This window comes from Pelmatolapia mariae, linkage group LG23 (genome assembly GCF_036321145.2).
Source record: "Pelmatolapia mariae isolate MD_Pm_ZW linkage group LG23, Pm_UMD_F_2, whole genome shotgun sequence".
Lineage (NCBI taxonomy): Eukaryota > Metazoa > Chordata > Actinopteri > Cichliformes > Cichlidae > Pelmatolapia > Pelmatolapia mariae.
Window position 1 is genome coordinate 47,591,616 of NC_086246.1, and position 18,301 is coordinate 47,609,916.

Consider the following 18,301-nt stretch of genomic DNA (forward strand, 5'->3'; position numbering starts at 1 on the left):
CCACAACACCTGTGGTTGTGGTGACAACACTGCTGACCCTGAAAATGTGAGCTTGGGATGCTGACTCCACACATGGCAAAACAGCCAAACTTATTCTGTGCGCTGCTTCACCTGATTCATTGCTGATACTGACCACTCCTTGGGTATATTGTTCTAGAGTAAACAACCTCGTCACGAGCCTCACAGTTTGGATCATGCATGACATTTACACCTGTGACAGAGTACACAGTACGACAAATGCTGCCAAAAACCACTGCATGTGATAACAAAGAAGTGCAATGTAAAAGTGTTTGCCTATCGTTTAATTACACTAGCTGAGGTTGATTTAATGTTCTTTTAATGCAGGCATAAAAATGCTTTGCGTGAAAAAAACCCAACACACTGATATTTTTCTTACGCTATTTCTTTTATGTGTATTTATTATAATTTTATATTTACAGTGTGTATGGTTTCATGTAATTGAAAGTTGTAAATCTTCTCTATGCAATGTGGATTTAAAAGCCCAGGAAGGGACAAGGGTTTGAAATGAGCAATAGCTATAAACTCTGACAGCACATCCTTATCATGCTCCATATAGGAACTATGCTAAACTGCAATGCCCCCTTTTAAATAGAACTGTAGAAAAGCAGGATAAGGAATAGACTAACAGTTATAAACAATAAAATTGCTTTTTTTTTAAATTCGACATTTTTATTTAAAACTGCAGGAGAACCTTTGAGCTTGTTGTGCAGACGCTATTATTTTGAAAATACATAACCGGAAGTTGGCTCTTCTTTTTCATGTCTGTTTTGACTGTTTTCAAAGAGTCCGCGGATGAAGTTTCAGCTACCGCGGAGGCTCCACGGCTTCATGTTTCACATGAGCTGAGGCCAATCACTGACTCACAGACTTTTACTTTTTACTCATTTATTTTTAATAACCAGATGTTATATTTAAAAAAATAATAATAATTTCACACTTCTACATTTCAAAACGATTTAGTGAACTTTTCATTAAAACTATTTAAAGTCATTCATTAAAACAACCAATTCCAAGCATTTTCTTTTTATCAGATTATGAAAAAAATGAGAATATTATTGTGAAAATTTAACATCTAAATTATGACATGTAATTAAATGGTTACAGGTCTAGTACAATACAAAAGCACACACCCAAAGTACTCCAACCGTCAGGAATCCGTGTAAGGCTCAGTGATTCAGTGATTTTTCACCGTGCAAAGGTTTTTCAGAGTAAAGATGAAGAGGGCAGCGGGTATTTTGTCACTCCTCTTCTTGGCTGCTGTTTGGATGTCAAACTTTTGTCTCACCTGGCAGAACCGGTTTGTCCAGCTTTCACGGTTTCACATATTGAGATCACCTGAGCCCCACGTTGCCATGGCAATGAGGTGAGGCGAATATGGGGTCTTTAGTGTATATGTGTGTGCGTGTGTTTTCAATTACAGCAAGTAATTAAAGCTTTAATATATGGAATGCATTTTATTTGCTTCTAATAGGCTGAACTTTTACAGAGGTGTTACTCTGTAAACAAAGCCTTGCCATACTTGTCATCTTTTGTGTGTATTGTGCGGCTGTGTTGCAGCTCTTCTTCTTGACATATGTGTGTTTATTAAGATGATAATGTTGCAAATATTGTGTTTTGAAGAACGCCTTTCGTAGGCTCCCCCCTTTTCATTCCCCTTCCTTTATATAATTCTCTAAAATCTTTGCCAACAAAGATGTGTTTAGTGAGAATTTAGGGAGAGAAAAAAAGGAAAGGAAGACAGAATAGAGGAGCAAGGAACAAGAGAGAGAGAACACAAGAGAAATGAGGAAAGAAAGCAGAAAAGGTAAAGCGGTGGGAATAATGCGCAAAAAGTGGGCGTTGAATGACAGTAACAGGAAAACAAAACAAAAAAACCCTTCCTCGTGCTTCCCGTTACAGGGATTTAGACATCTGTAGTGTTTACCTGGCAGAGATGGATCCAGATCTCTTAGTACAATGGAACACTTTGTGTAGAACCTGTATTATTTATGTGCTTGCTTGTTTGTTGTACATGCAGCGGCAGTAACACAGACTCTATCCCCATGTCACCGGCTGCTGAAGGAAACACGAGATGATCAATGATTAATCTGACAGCATCTATCAGACACTGTGACACACCAGAAACAATAGCACCGCAGGCAGCTTCTCATCAGGTTAACATCACTCCAAACAGGAGTCTCTGCACACAGCATGGAGTATTATTTAAAAAAAAAAGCTTCTCTTCATTGGTTCCCTATAAAATACAGTGTGAAATTTTAAATCCATCACTCCACATACAAACTTTTGAATAATTAGGCCCTGTCATATTTTAAAGACCTCATGGTTATCCTAACAGACCACTTTCCTCTCAGACTGCAGGCTTACTTGTGGTACTTGAGGCTTAAGCTGTCAGACTCCTCTTCTGTAAAACCAGCTCCCAGTTTGGATTTAAGAGACAGTCACCCTCTCTACTTTTAAGATTACGTTTAAAACTTTTTAGTAAAACATATGGTTTGGGCTGGATCAGGTGACCCTGAACCATGCCCCAGTTAGGCTGGGATAGGCACAGACTGCTAGGGGACTTCCCATTATGCACACTGATCTCTTCGTCTCCACTCCCTTCTATTCACTTTTATTTTATTTGCCACTGCACGTCATTAACTCTTGTCTTCTTCCTTCCATAGTTTGTGTTTTGTCCTTTGTCTTTCTGTATTCTCCTTTTTTCTCTTCTCTTTCCCTTCACCTCCAGTCAGCTGTGGCAGATGGCCATCTCTCCCTGAGCCTCGTTCTGCTGGAGGTCTTTTCTTGCTAAAAGGGAGTTTTTCCTTTAATATACTTTATAATTATGTCTTACACTCCTACTTGAACATCATGCAGATTTTTTTTAAGGATGGTGCAAATATATACTAATTTCTGGGACTTTTTAAAATTTAAAATCAGATAGTCCAGGTTAGTTTAGATGACGGTGAGCTGCATATGAGCAGCTGTGGCTCAGGTGGTAGTTGGGGTTGCTGTACCAATTGGAAGGCCTACATATTTACTCCTTCAGTCTGCATGCCAAAGTATCCTTTGGCAAGTTACTGAAGCCTGAGTTACTCCTGTGTGTGTGTGTGTGTGTGTGTGTGTGTGTGTGTGTGTGTGTGTGTGTGTGTGTGTGTGTGTGTGTGTGTGTGTGTGTGTGATTATGTAATAAGACAGTCAGCTGAATAGAAAGGCACTATAGTACCAGACCATTTACATTAGAAAAAAATATTCTTCACCGTCAATAGAGATGAAGCAGTGATTTTAAGTTAAATAACCTGAAAGTATACAATTAAATTTAACTTCACTAAATTCCATTAAATATAACAATTTACATTTTACTTATGTAACAAAGCTGCGTGGAAAATTTAAATGTTATTAGTAAAAGTCGGGAATTTGGGCATATTTTTTAAGGTACTATTCGCAAGAGCAATAAAGATAAAGTTTTTTTTCACACTGAGATGAAAAGTATGTGCTGTCTTTATATGCTCCTACCCCTCATACACAATAATAGCCAACCACAAACTGATAATGAAACAGCAAACAGTATTTCACAATAAAATTAATGTCAAATAAATTAAATAACTATGTATTTCCTAATTAAAAAAATATTCAGAGTTGACTTAAGTGCCACATAACAGAATGAAAAGTTGTGTAGTGGAATAATAATAATTGCTTTCTTTTCTAATTGAAATATTTGGTTGGTGATCATTTTATGTGTATCTCCTCATTCTTCTGCTCCGTCAGTCAAGTGTGGGACAATGAGAGAGCAATGCCGTGTATAAAGAGAATCCAGACTTATGTATCTTTGGCTTTGTGGAATAATGCGATCATCTTGGAAATTTTTTTAATGTGTTTTTTAAAGAACAAACAAACAAACAAAAAATACCCAGTGCATTACTAGTGAAAATGACCCTGAGTTGGTGAACAGCTGTAATTATCTGACTGAGTTCATAGTGAATGAACAGGGTTGGTAGTAATTTCAGTAGGTGGAGGATTTTGGCAGGAGTCACAGCTCATTAAAGATGTGGGCGGTCAGGTCGGGCTGTAATATCATGAGTCATGTCTGAAGATTGTCCTGATAATACTGGGCATACCGAGTGTGCTGATATCCCACACATTTCATTCTTTAGTCTTAGATCAGAAGATCAGATTTGCCATCTTTCTCGGCACGAAGCTTGCCGTACGCAACATGCAATTAGTCACCCAGGTTAAAGATAGTTATTGAATTTTTAAGGGATAACTTCTCATCTGTAGTCATACCCAATGTCTATGACTCAGATTTCAGTGTCATTGGCCTCTTAATTAATTCTCTCTGTCAAAGTTAGATTAAACCTAACAAGGTCTGAAGAGGTTAAACATGTCGAACCCACAGAGTGATTCTGACAGTTGGAAGAAATGAAAAATACTGCTGCGTTACGTGAAATGAGTTTGAAAGTTGTTGACTCTTGCAAGTACATCTAATGTCCACAAGATGTCACTTGGCTCTAGAAAATTGTCTGTCAGCTCATTGCTTGTTGCAGCTGAGCAGGTGACGACTCTAAGCAGTGAAGAAGGATTGTTCTTTGTTTCAGTGATCCTCATCACGGCACACCCAGTATTACCCGAAACAGAAATAACAAAAATGGCTAAAACAAAGGTGTTTCCCTTTGGCTTTGGGGATACATTTTTCAAAGTAAACTTGATTTTCACCTTCCTATTAAATTGACAACAAAACCTCTACATTGTAGACAAGCATGACTGTTTTTCCCCCATCTTCACATGAGTATTTCACAAAATTGTGGAGTTGCTTTCCTTTATTAGCCCAGACGTCTATTTTAAGATTGTTGGAATGAAGATCTTATACACCTGTGGTATATTTAAACGATTAAATAATTGAATATTATTATTTAAAGTTAGTTTAACTAGAGGTTCATGATTGCATGCATATATATATATATATATATATATATATATATATACACACGTTTTATTAACATCTGTTTGTTTCTTTTGTTACAAACTAGGAGAACCATAAGATCAGCTTTGATCGCTGTGTAGGAAGGCTAGAAATTTTGGAATAGAATCTTTGGAAGGCAGAATAAATTCCAATTATGGTTTCCATATAATAGTATGGATCAAATGCTACCAATATTATAATATATTCAGTATAATATTATATTCATTTAATACCAATTCAACTCAGTTTTATTTGTATAGCACCGTTTCATACCACTGGGAAGTCCCCCAGCAGCCTGAGCCTGTCCCAGCATAACTAAAGGATGATTTAGGGTCACCTGATCCAGCCCTAACTGTAAGCTTAGTCAAATACGTTTTAAGCTCAATCTTCAAAGCAGAGAGGGTGTCTATGTCTCGAATCCAAACAGGGAGCTGGTTTAATGATGTGATGTGAATACTTCTCCACCTTTACTGCAATGAAGTGACTCTTTTATTGAAGTTGTGGCATTCTTACTGTTACTTAAGTTTGCTCCATTCTTGGTCTGTATGGAACATATAGATGTGGACAAAATCATACCCACTAAACAGTCTGTCACACACTGTGCATGTTGTGTTGTGGAAATGCAAACCTGTGAAACTCACAACGAAGTAAATAATGAGGTTATTTCTGCTATATTGTCCCAGATTTAGTCCCTATTTCATGACTTTTAGAGGAAAATATTGCACATTTCACTCAAATATAATTCTTTTTCATATGTTTTGTAATTATTAGCAATAACTGAAACTTTTGGCAAGTTTATTTGTGATCAATTGTAACAGCACATATAAGACAACATTAGAATATAACCCTTTAAAATGAGAAAACAAACCTGTGTTTTGGCATTTGACTCTTTCATAACATTAGTTTTGTTTACTTGCTTTAATTTTGACACAATATTGTCACCATTTTTTGTAAGACCTTGAGTATTGTTTTTCATCTCTCACACTTATAAACTCAAGTACAAAACTTAACACGTTAATAACCATTCTACAAGGCAAGTATTCCGACAGTGAGACAGGAGTTTAAAAAGCAAAGTGAGTATGTGATTATGAATAGATTCCCACAGCTGGTATTCAATGACTCAGAGTCAATTTGTTCTGTTAATTTGTATGTGACGTGCAAGTTGCTGAACTTGGCCTCGTACATGTGTTACTTTCTTAAGTATATGTGAAACTTTGTTTTATAATTCCTGTATGACTTGTTTGTTTCCTTTGTTTGTTGACATGATAGTACATGCAGCTGATTTTGCAAACAGGATGGAAATGGCTGGTAAACATGCACTTTAAGAAGAGGGAGGAGCATAGGGTAATCTATGAGAGGGGAGGAAGGTGCAGTCTGACAGAGCAAGGAAACTGAAAGGTGGTGGCAGGAGAGAATGTAGCGCAGCAGCTTTAGATGGTAGTCTGCAGGATGACTCTGGATGTCAAGAAGAGGAAGCGTGTGCAGAGAGAGGGAAGGATTAAATGGTGGAAGTTGAACAATTAACAATATTCAGAGTTCAGTGAAGAGTTGAGTCAAGCTGTGAGTGGGATGGAAGAGTCACTAGATGTTTGGGAAAGTACAGCTGTGGTGCTGCAGGAAAGTGCCAATAAGGGGTTTGCTGTATCCTCTGGACAGAGGAAAGGGGTCAAGGAGACTTGGTGGTAGAATGAGGAAGTACAGGAAGGCATTCAAAGCAAGTTTAGTCCAGATACCTGTGCAGGCATGGAGATGTTTTATTTAACTTGGATTTCATTTACAGGTAGTCCCATTGAGTCCCATTGTCTCCTTTACAAGAGAGACCTGTTTCGTATAAGTGTAATAAAATCAAAACGATAGAATAGTGAATAAATTGCCAAGTCATTAAAAACAAGAAAAAGTTTCAAATGACGGTTTCACAAAATCGTTTATACATCCTTTTGAAGCCTATGAGCGAAACGAGTCACGTCAGAAGGAGCTGCACTGTGTCTTGTTTGCAATGTGATGGACAGGTTGAAAGATGAGGTCAGGCAGGAGTCTTTGTGGACTATGATGTTTGCAAATGGAATAATGATCTGTAATGACAGTAGACAGAAGGTGGAAGAGACACTGGAAAGGTGGAGGTATGCTCTGGAGAAAAGACGAATGAAAGTCAGGATAAGCAAGACAGAATACATGGGTGCGAATGAGAGGGAGTCAGGTGGAAAGGTGAGCGTGTAGAGAAGGTAAATGAGTTTTAATACCTGGTGTCAACCATCCAAAGCAACAAACAGTGCAGAAAGGACATGAAGAGAGTGCAGGAAGGTGGCAAAGGTGGAGATGAGTGTCAGGGGTAATTTGTGACAGGGATGGCAGGATGGCTGAAAGAGAAGACAAAGTTAGAGAGAAATGTGCAGAGGAAAGATGGTGGATATACTGGATAATAATACTGAGTATGGAGCTGTAATGCAGGAGGAAAAGATGAATACCACAGTGAAGACTCATGGATCTAATGAAGTAGGGCATGCAGAGGGTTGGTGTGACAGCGGAGGATGCTAGGGATAGGGTGGAGGAAGTGGCAAGTCTTGCATTCAATATCACACAAATGTTAAACTTCAAATATCAAATAAATGAGATATTATAAAGTTTCAAGATGGGAAAGGGGGTTGTTATACAGAATGTGAGTGGCATATATTATATATTATTGGGTAGGTAGTGGTACTAATGAAAAGTGCTTTAGAACGAAAGTACAAGGAGAAGTAGCTCATCTCAAAACTGCACAGCACTCAGTTACTGCACTTAAGTAAATAGAAGGCCGCTTAGTTTATTTCCACTGCCTGCAGCTCGCTGTTTGAGTAGTCTCGGAAATGACCTGGTGAAACTCTTGTAGTTGACTGCACAACACAGACAGGCTGTATGTGAGTGCGCTGCTCTTTGACAGGAGATGGGCGTTGCCCATCCAGTCAAATGTCAGTCGCTTCCTCCGACACGCCTCCAAAGAGGATGACTTTTTCCTCTCAAGCAAACTTGGGAAGTTAACCGTGCTTGAAAGACCCGCCTGAAACACCCACACGCCTCGTGTTGATTCGCTCTTCCTCTTATCAATCACTTATATCCCAAGTGACGAAATCGACAGCGCCACACCGGAGCTGAGGAGTGGGTGATGAGGAGCGATCAGCACCACCAGGAAAAGGAAAAAAAATACCAGGAGCGATAAAATGCACGGAGGACAAGGGTCAATTTGACTGCCAGTAAGACGTTTTGGCACTTTGGGGAGGGGGGTTTGGTGTTTGCGAGTTTATTTTGGGGAACGCTAGGTTAATGCAGTCAGGATTCTCTGTCAGTAGGAGTTGGCTGTTTTTTGGGCTGCAATTCCAGGGAAGGCTCTCTGAGCTAACCTAGCTAGCTAACAATTAGCCTTCCCATTTAGCCCCCTATCCTGGTTACTTGGTGCCTCCGCCTGCGAGACATACCTGCTCTGAGCGCGCACTTTCTCTGATCGGCACAGGTGCATGCGGTTCGTGGAGGACTCGAGGCAGTAAACCAACCTTTCTGGATGGACAGACTGGGGCTCGTTGTCACTGCGCGGGCGTAACTTGGAGCGCTGATTTCGGGGCGGCTAGGCTTGCACTCGGCCGGGCAGCCAGCAGAGGGGATTGGACAAATGTGGTGGCCGCGCCAGGCAGTTGTGTCCCGCTGTGTGTGGGACCGAAGTTAGTAGTTCAGTATAAGAAAAATATATATGTCTATATATTTTTAAATTGACTAGGCTAAGCAAGAAAACAAAGTGCGCTGAAGATAAATTCAACCTGTTAGCTTGGTTATAACGTTAGCAGCGTTTAGCTTTCAGGCTAGTTAACAAACTAATACCGGTCCACGAAATCAAAATGGTTATTCGCACCCTCGGTAGTTCCTCGGGATATTTGCAGACATGTTTCGTTTCTTTTTTTTTTTCCGATGAGCTCACAGTCACTGTAGCCTGAGGTTTTACTGGAGACTTTGACTAACGTTAAGCTGTCAAATATTTAACACTTGACAGCAGCTTTGCCATCAACAAGGGAGGCCAGAGTCTGCACCAAGCAACGAGACTATCGAGCTCCATTATCAGTGTCTGGATATAACCTGTTGGGATCGGACTGTTGTGCACACAGGAGGCCTTCTTCTTCTTTTTTTATCTGGTACTTTGTGTGAGGTGTAAGCCCGACACCTCTCCTCAAACGGGCTTTCTTCCCCCCCGCTCATGCGGTGATGACTTTAGACTCCATGATGGCTTGTTGCCTGAGTGAGGAGGCGAAGGAGTCCAAACGAATCAACGCTGAGATCGAGAAGCAACTCCGACGAGACAAGAGAGATGCGAGAAGGGAGCTGAAGCTGCTCCTGCTGGGTAAGTCTGCAGGTTCCTCACTGTCTCACACTGCTTTGCTTCGGGATGCACCCACACCACACACAAACCATCTGGCTCGAAAAACCACTGGTGTGATTGTGTTGTTTTACAGCTTTCGCATGCAAAACTACACCCACGATTGCTCGAGCTAAATTGCTCCGATCACCACAGGATTTGCGTGTGATGTGATTTGCAAAGCAAAATGCACTCGTGTGGTTCAGGTTGTGTTTTCAGTCTAACGGTGGAATAGCTGGAAGCAGCCACTCACCCAGGAATTCAAACCAGCGACTGAATTAAAATCCGCAGTCTGTAATCTTTACTGTGTTTCTTCAAAGCTTCTGTAGTCTTGCATCTTTGGCCACAAGGATTCATGAGAAATGTATGCCCTGCTGATTTTCTTTTTGTTAGAAGACCACCCATAAGACAGCAGAGGGAGGAGGCTGGCCAAGGTCGGTGGATGTAAGCAGTCCTGAGTTTTGGGTTGTAGATGATGGAGGAGGTTATTTGAGAATTAAATCTTGCCAGCGAGCTTCTCTCTTGCTCTCCACACAGACTCTTGAAAGTGAATGGTCAGTATTACTTGAACTACAGTCAGAAACCGGAAAGCTTCCACTACTAAATATTTTGTCCCCGAGTAGATTCTGCCTATTCCTGTGCACACACCTCGGAGTGAAATGTGGCTTCAGTGATGAGCAAGGGTTGCATTTTAATTAAGTCTAGAAAAGGCCTGCACTCAGGTGGCTTGCTGTGGGAAATGAGTCCTCTCCAGAGAGCTGGAAATGCTATTCAGGTGTGTGTCTGTGTGCGTTAAAGTTAGATTAGCAGAGCCATTATGCCTTTGAATGCCATTTGGTGTTTGTGTCTTGCGTTGTAACCTGAAATAGAGTTTAAGTAAGCTTCACAGTAAGTGGCACAAATTCATTGACATGCCAGAGGATATTTGAGAGACTGTGTGTAGTTTGTCACAGGTGACTGAATCCTGACTTCCTGATGCTAAAGGTGTTCTCACAAACTGCTGCGTCAGCATCTAACACTAAAAATGAGCGGATTAAAAAGTAACCGTTTTCTTGTGGTATCAAAAATGACTAGATTGTGTGTAATTTATACAGTTTAAAATAATATTTTGTTAATCAAATGTCCATGTAGAGAACTATTCTGAGTGATGTTTTTTTCTAACACTCTCAAAATGTCAAGTTCCTAACCTTGGATGAGATTTCCAAGTTCTAAAAAGGACATGGCAAAATGCCTATCTATAATAATCAAATACTAAGATGCAGCCTTACTAGAACCAACGATTGTTTTTTCTTTTCTGCTCCTCCCTTTATATTCGGATGCTAAAAACTGATACCTGTGTCACTCTGATCTACTGGAGTCGATGCTTCATGGTAACCAGAAGTAAATGGGGGTTGGGAGGAAGGAAAACAGAAAATGGTGAAAAAGAGCTAATTAAAGGATTATTATTGTGTATTGCACAGACATCATGAAATTTCATAGATGCTTGTCTTCCAGTATAAAGAATGCATAAATCCCTCACCTCCCAGTGTAATAAGCTCAACTGAAACAAAATGGCAATGTTGTAATTGGGTATCTACTCAAAAATAGATATTTTTTGTAAAGATGGTCAGAAATAATTGTATGAAATAAGTGTGGTGATTTCTGTTAATTAACACGGACTCATTGCCTTCTACTGTATGCAGCCTGATCGTGCTCGCTGTTATAAAGGCCCTCTCAGAACAAGAAATGGCCTGTTTACTTAAGCCTATGTGAAAAAGACCCAAGCACTATCTAGCTACAGCGTCAGTTTTAGCTCCGTCTGGTTGTCTCTCTTCATGTGGAGCCTATTATGGACCTCTTTCATCCCTTTTATAGATCGTCATGCTTAGTGTAGCTTTTATTATGTTTTTGACTGCATGTATAATAGCCCTTAGATCTTTTATCTCCACTGGTTTGTAACCTCTTAGATTTGCTGTTAGATTTAGGATTTTTGTGACTGATAAGAAGGAAGAAAGTGACACTTGGAATTTGCTTACTTGTGTTGCTGCTAGACTCTGGTTTTGCTCTAACGTTGGGTTTGATATAGGGGTAAAATGGCTGTTGCCTATTAGTGTTGCTGTTTTATTGAAAGGCAATTATTCCAGCTGTTTATCAGCAACAGGCCTGATTTCTTCTGTAAGTACACGGTGTAAAAGTCAGGGTCAGAGGAGTGCTCGCTGCCTGCTCTGTAGCTAATGAAAGTCACAAGTAATTAAATGTGTACAGTTTGTTTGCTATCCTTACTGAATACAGAGTTTTAGTACAAATGCTTGTGATAATTATAAGTGATATACAGACTGTGATTAATTGGCTTCCCGAACAATGACGAAGCTTTGACAGATATTGGTAATAGGGTGGGTCATTTTCCTTTCATTTTAAATTTGAAAGTAAATGTGAAGTTGCATTCAGAAATATAACATGAATAAATCATGAGCAGAGAGTTGCGTTGTGATGGGTTAAGTAACAGTGTCCTTTAGCAGTGAACATAAGAAAAGGCAGTTTATGATATGCATTACTGCAGTGTGCAAACAATAACTGGAGACATTCAGGCATTTATGTTGATCGACTGTTGACTCAAGGTTAAATGAGTCATGTGACTGAAAAACTTACCTGTAAACCTACCTGTTCTCTCATGCAATACTGCTCATATTGTGCAAACGTCTTTAAAACGGTCAAAACTGCTTGCATCCGTTTTTGTTCGTGTTTAAGAAATAGGAAACCAAACTATATTGTTCAAAACTGGGGACGTGTACATACTGCTGAAGTGTTTTTGTAATGGTCTTACACACCTGGTAGCCCGCTGAATATAAGCCCAGGGGTTTATTTTATTTTTTTGTATGACAAAAGCAGCAACCATCAGTTTCGTTAATGTATGTCAGCAGCCGACTCTGCTGTCCTTGAAAGAGTTAGAAATATACGGAAGCCACAGAGATAAAATTCTGCATGTGGGAAATAAACGCGTGTTTTTTGTTTGCCGCTCCCATAACTTCTCATTCATCTATGTAGAACTGCTGTTTTGTCTTACTGCACAGTTATAATGTATAAATAGTGCTACAGGAATAAAGTACAACAATAAGTTGTACTAAACTAAACTTCTTTTATTGCTCCTAATTATCCTTTAACACCCCAGGAGTCAAAAGTTTGCTTATCTCTAAAATAAATCCTACGTGTTTAACTTTAAACAAACCGCTTTGAAATATTTTGATAAGTTGGTTTCTGACTTCCTGGGGTTAAAATGTCTTTTACTGATGGATTTTGTGGTGATGGGTTTTTATAGTGACTGTTGGTTGAGGCAGCAATAATTATTACAATTGTTTTGATCAATATTGTGATAAACATTATGGGGCTGAGTATTCATACACCTATAGATGAGGCAGTTTTTGAAGTTTTCATAGGGCATTCTCTATTACTTTAAATCTGATTCAGAGGGAAGGCAAATTAATAAAGTATTGGCCATTGTATGGGACACAGGGTCATTCTGTCGAGAGCTGATTCATAATTGGGACTTGCAAGTCCTGCAAAGAAATGCTGACCTGCTCTTAGCCTGCATCCTAAACTGTGGGAAGTCTGCACATGTGGATGTGGGCAAAAAAGAAGCCCAGGCAGCACTGAACTTGCATGCCCTGGCCATACTTTCAGAGTAGCCACAGGGCAAGCAGCACCACCATGAACCAACTGCTGCTCACTGCAGAAAGTGGACCGCGTGAGAAATGCCAAGCGATTGTCAGACCAAAGCAGCTGCAGACATATATTAGTTAGTGGTTATGCTTTCAGCTCACCTACTGAAAGCCTGTTTTCTTCCTTTAGATGGCTTGTGTTTACTAAGGGCTTCCTTTTAATCACGTTGGCTCAAGTTGCATAAACGGCAAGTGAGCTTGAACTTTTCGGGAAAGGTGAAAATGCGCTGCTGCAAAGAAAATGGGTGTGCTTCATTTAGAAAACAAGAAAGCAGTGCTTATTAGCAGAAGTGCAAAAAAGTATCCTTATCATTTTAATTTTCATTGCTATTAAATGCGATCAATCAAGCCCTGCCGTCGGCCATGTAAAGTTCTTATGACTGCTTTGGCAACGATGGCAAACGTATTTTGAACCATTCCTCTTGTTTTGTCACTATCCCAGCTATGTTTGCTCTGCAACTCTCCTGCAAACACGCAGTGCCCCACTGTAGCACATCAGCATAAATCATGGGAAACGCACTTATAAAAGCATTTTTTATAATAACCATAACATTCAGAGTAAGATGATGAGCTACCACATTTCTAGTATTGGTAGACCCTGCAGTAAAACGCTCAGCTCATCGGCTAGTCCTTAACGGATTGTGGCTGTTGTTTGGTGTTGAGATCGTATTCAGTGAAACCTGGATAATAAAGCACATTTTGTACGCTCAAACGCTAAGGCCCCGAAGCAATGCAGGATACTCACCTGAACACTTACCTGAAATGGGATTCAGGACACTTTATGTATGCATGTATGCACATACACTGAACACACACTTCATCTGTCAATGCACACACTGCACAAACAGGTTGGTAGTATCTGGGTTAATGAGTATTTGTTTTTTGGCAACACCCAAGGATGTTTCATGTATACAGCCTACCTACGCCTATTATGGTTTCTCTTAGTAAGGCTTACAGTAAGCCAAGCAGATAAGCCCTGTGTTAGCCATATTTATTTGTATCCCTGTTAGCTGCTGCCAAGGTAACGGCTGGCATGGCTGGGTTTGGTAGAAATAACAAAACTGCAGACAGTACAGATGAACAACCCACACACAGGATAAAATGACCCAAAAGAGAGATCTGTGTGTTTATACAGTAGCATTGTGGGCCATGGTAGGGGATGCCCTCTGGTTTATCAGCTATAGTCAAAGCCATAATAGCATTGCTGAAGGCAGTGTTTCCTTCCTGGATTCTCAAATACTGCAAATGTATGTCTAGCAATACTGAATGGTGGTTAAGTCATCCGTATCAGCTTAATTTCTGGAAATGTGGCATAACAGTATCAACTACCAGTCATTCTTTTGTGTGTTTTTAACATTCACCCACCTGGAATTTGGATCTACTTTCAGTTCACTTGCACTTGGCAGTCAGCTGTGATAAAACCAGTTTCCCTGACAGCATGTCACAGCTGTTAGTAGGATATAGACAGTTGTTACAGCGAGGACTTGTATGCGGAGCTGAGTATTCAGATACTCGTACTGGTTAATCAGTTTTGACTTTGTCTTCAAATTGTGGAAATGTAAACAGCAGTGGTCACACTGCAGTTCACCTCATTTTTATCAACTTTGAATTAAGATGAAAGTAAATGATTTTGATTAAAAAAAAAAAACTCTTAGGGTTGCAACTTACTCTTTTAATTGTTGATGAATTTGCAGTGCTTTTCTTAATTCATTGCTGAGACAATGAAATGTTAAGAAATGTTCTTTTGGCCTACTATAAGGGCATTAATTTGGGTTTGTTTTTTGTTTTTAATACAAACCAAAAGTTCTAAACCCCAACTATCTTTTCCAAGTTTTACATTTTTACTTGGTGCATGTGTGCATTAGCATTTTGATTAAAATGCTGAGCTTGGCCAAGTGTCTCTTTGCTCATCTCATTATCACATTGTCAGATTATTATCTTCTCTGTTGTCATAAAGGGAGAACGTATTGGGAAAGCAAAGCTCCTGATACTGGTTGATCTACATTCCCACCCTCAACTATGGTGATGAGTTGTAGGTAGCTCCATTATGTGGGAGTAACTTGAAGTATAGCCTCTACTGATCTGCACTGAAGGGATTCAGTGAAATCTCATATCCCGATTTTAGACATCTATCGTCCCGACAACGATATATATCGCAAAAATATTACAATCTCAGTAAATTCTGTGAATCTCGGGCAACTCGACTTGCGTGAAGTGTTTTCAGCTGGGCGTCGTGCACCTGGAGTCGAGTGTTTTGACCGTTGCGTGAAACTATACAGTTTTAGACATAAGTTGTAATGGCTGCCATTTTCTTTGTTTGTATTTATTACACGGTGTGCTGCGGGGAAAAGCCTGTTCTAACGTTTGAGTCTAAGGTTTATTTTTTTAGCACCTGACGGCTCTCTTTTGCTTCTCATCCGTAAACTCTCTCGATACTCTTTCACGTGATTCTTGCGTAGGTGGCAGAAGAGGTTTTCATGTTTGAGTCTGAGGTGGGGACCGGTTTCCTGCATAATTTGCATAGTACAGTTTTCTGGTCCGTGTCAGACTTTTCTTAACCAGCCATGTCCATGCTAGCCCCTCGTTTAGAAATAAGGTCCTCGATTTGCTTTGACTGGTCCTTCTGTTCGTCATCATTTCAGTTTATTTTGAAAAATCTCAACAGGATCTTCAGCTTTATTTTGAAAGGTTTATGTGGAAAATAAACAAGTGGACGGCAGAGCCACATGCTGGGTTTACCGTCGCTGTTTCTAACGGCAACACGTAAAAACAGTCGCTTGTCCATCTGATATCACTCCTTATTTGCTTGGACTAGTTCTTCACACTCTGGACTCTTGACTCAGTTCCGCCATGGTTCCCCCGCTGCTCTGTACAGCCAGCAACCCTCCCAGTTTTCCATTTGATCACAGTCTGCGCTGCCACAGTTCAATATTCCATCCATGACTATAGTCTGCCAACCGCTGCGTTAATGATAACTGGTGGCTAATGTAGCCAATGGGTCATTGGTAGGGATGGGTATTGATAAGATTTTCACGATTCCGATTCCATTTTTGATTCTGTTTAACGATTCGATTCTTTATCGATTCTCTTATCAATTCTTTTTAAAAAAGGAGAACACTAAGGTCGACTAGCTTAGAACTTTGTTTTATATCTTCTCTTTGAACAAGATAGAAATTTAGGAGTAACATGGCCTTACAAACCCAACAGTGAGATCTTAAGAGATCCACAGCCTACGGCTCTTCAATGGGGTGTCACAGGGTCCCCGGGGAAAAAATTGTAAATGTAAAATAATACAATAAATATTCTTCTGTAGCAATAACAAAGTATAACATAAATTATTCTGTAGCAATTAAACAAGAATATCCCTGCCTACAATTAAACACATTCACTTACCGAAAATCGGGGGCATCTGCTGTGGCAAATGGGTGCAAGCCTTTGACCACAAACTTAGTCACTGCTCGGTGACATTCATCTATCCTGGCCTGAAAGGAGACGCTACCGGTAGACTGCAGCGACAACTGCCAGCATCTGAGCCAGCCAGACTCGGTCTGTCTCTCTCATCATGGTCACCTAAATGCACAGTAATGGCAGGTTTTGTAATAAGGCAGATCGCGCTAACATAATATGCACTGTTAGTTGATTATTTACCTGCCGCATTAACGGGAGAGGACGCGCAAACGTTACAGCTGCTGCTGGGTTGAGATTCACGAGTCCGGAGCAGAATTAAAAACACGACATTTATTTAAGGTCATCGCGTGTTTTGTGAGCAAATGCTTTTGCATATTCGTAGTGTTTCCTCCCTTAAATGAAATATCTACTTTGCAAGTATTGCAAGTTGCCCTGTTGTCATCCGTTCTCGTAAAGTATGACCAAACTTCTTAGCGTTTGAGCCGCCATGTTTCCTGCCAGGTAAATGACGCTCCGCAACGCGGTGACGTCATTCGGGGCGACTGGAATCGATAAGGGAATCGTTTGCAAAAATGGCAAACAATTCCAAGGAATTGAAACAGTGGGAACCAGTTCTCAACAAGAACCGGTTTTCGATACCCATCCCTAGTCATTGGTAACTATTAGCAATTACCCTTTGCTAACTATGTGTGTTGGCCAGGTTAACATTTATAAACTGTTTATTACTTCAATTTTGTTGAAAAAAGGAACTTTAAGAGGAATTTTAAGAGATCAGTAAAGTGATCGTCATTGTGATGAACATTGAGTGTTTTGGTTGTTGGTGAGAGGAAGGGCTGTGTGTCTGTCTGCCGTGGTACCGTGTAAAAGTATGTGCCACCTGGCAAAGAGAGCACTGTTTGTATCACTATTGTTGAAAATTTTAGTATTAATATCTTAGGTTTTTTTTTTTTTCCTTCTGACAACTCTACCCAGGACACACTGGAGAGATTGTGTCTTTGTGAAAATTGGTTGCAGTCCAGTAGATGAGGTTAAATGTGAGGTTAAATCCATACTTGAGAGCTATTTAAACCATTGATCACATTATTCTTTAATCAAATTGTATTTCAAATTTTGCTTGAATCTGTCGTACTTTGCATTAGGGCATGGCCATATTATACAGTTCACGGTAATACCGGTATAATGTTAGGCAATGATAAGAAAATGAAATATTGCGATAGAATATGGGTAAAACGCGCATGCGCAGTGCCTTTGTTTTCATACGCACATGGCGGAAAAAGCATGGCGGTGACGGAGAATGAGAAGGGCGGAAACGGATCGTTGAATGAAGCGCAGGAGCCTCGCGGAGTGATACATACTGTGCTTCAACATAATATTACCGTATTGTGTGTGTGTGTGTATAACCTCTTAAGTTTTGTGGATATTATACATGGTTATGCTGAGGATATGTCGGCCAATTTCCACTGGAAATGCTTTTTGGTTAAACTGTCAGCAAAGAATTTGCATTTGCACTGTTAAATTTTTATATAACTTTAATGCACATAAAAAAAACAGCTGCTTGTTTAAGTGAAAATACATTGATGGGTTTCTTGTTTTTTTGCACTAATAAAGTTGTGGAGTTGTAAAGTATTTTGTCTAGTGTCAATTATATTATATCGTCAGTTATATCGTTATCGCAAATTTTCAAATATATATTGTGATAAATATTTTTGGCCATATTGCCCTGCCCTACTTTGCATACATAATGTCAGATTTGTTTGCTGAGTGTTGTCAACATTATCAGTGCTAGTGCCAGCAGGTTAACGTCCACACACCTGTGCAGAAAGTGGTTGCACATTGCTCCGGTCAAATGGTTATGCTCCAGTT

General features: G+C 39.9%; 1 protein-coding gene across 3 annotated transcripts in view; it reads left to right on the top strand.

The window, feature by feature from the left end:
* The first annotated feature begins 8,079 nt into the window (after positions 1 to 8,079).
* LOC134620510 (guanine nucleotide-binding protein subunit alpha-11) overlaps positions 8,080 to 18,301 on the top strand; it is a 38,886-nt gene continuing 28,664 nt past the window's right edge. For 2 of the 3 annotated variants that reach the window (XM_063466705.1, XM_063466704.1), the window contains exon 1: positions 8,080 to 9,320. In XM_063466705.1, coding sequence (XP_063322775.1) covers positions 9,185 to 9,320 — 136 coding nt within the window. In that variant the 5' untranslated portion in view covers positions 8,080 to 9,184. The remainder of the gene's footprint in view (positions 9,321 to 18,301) is intronic. The other variant, XM_063466707.1, reaches the window with a different exon arrangement.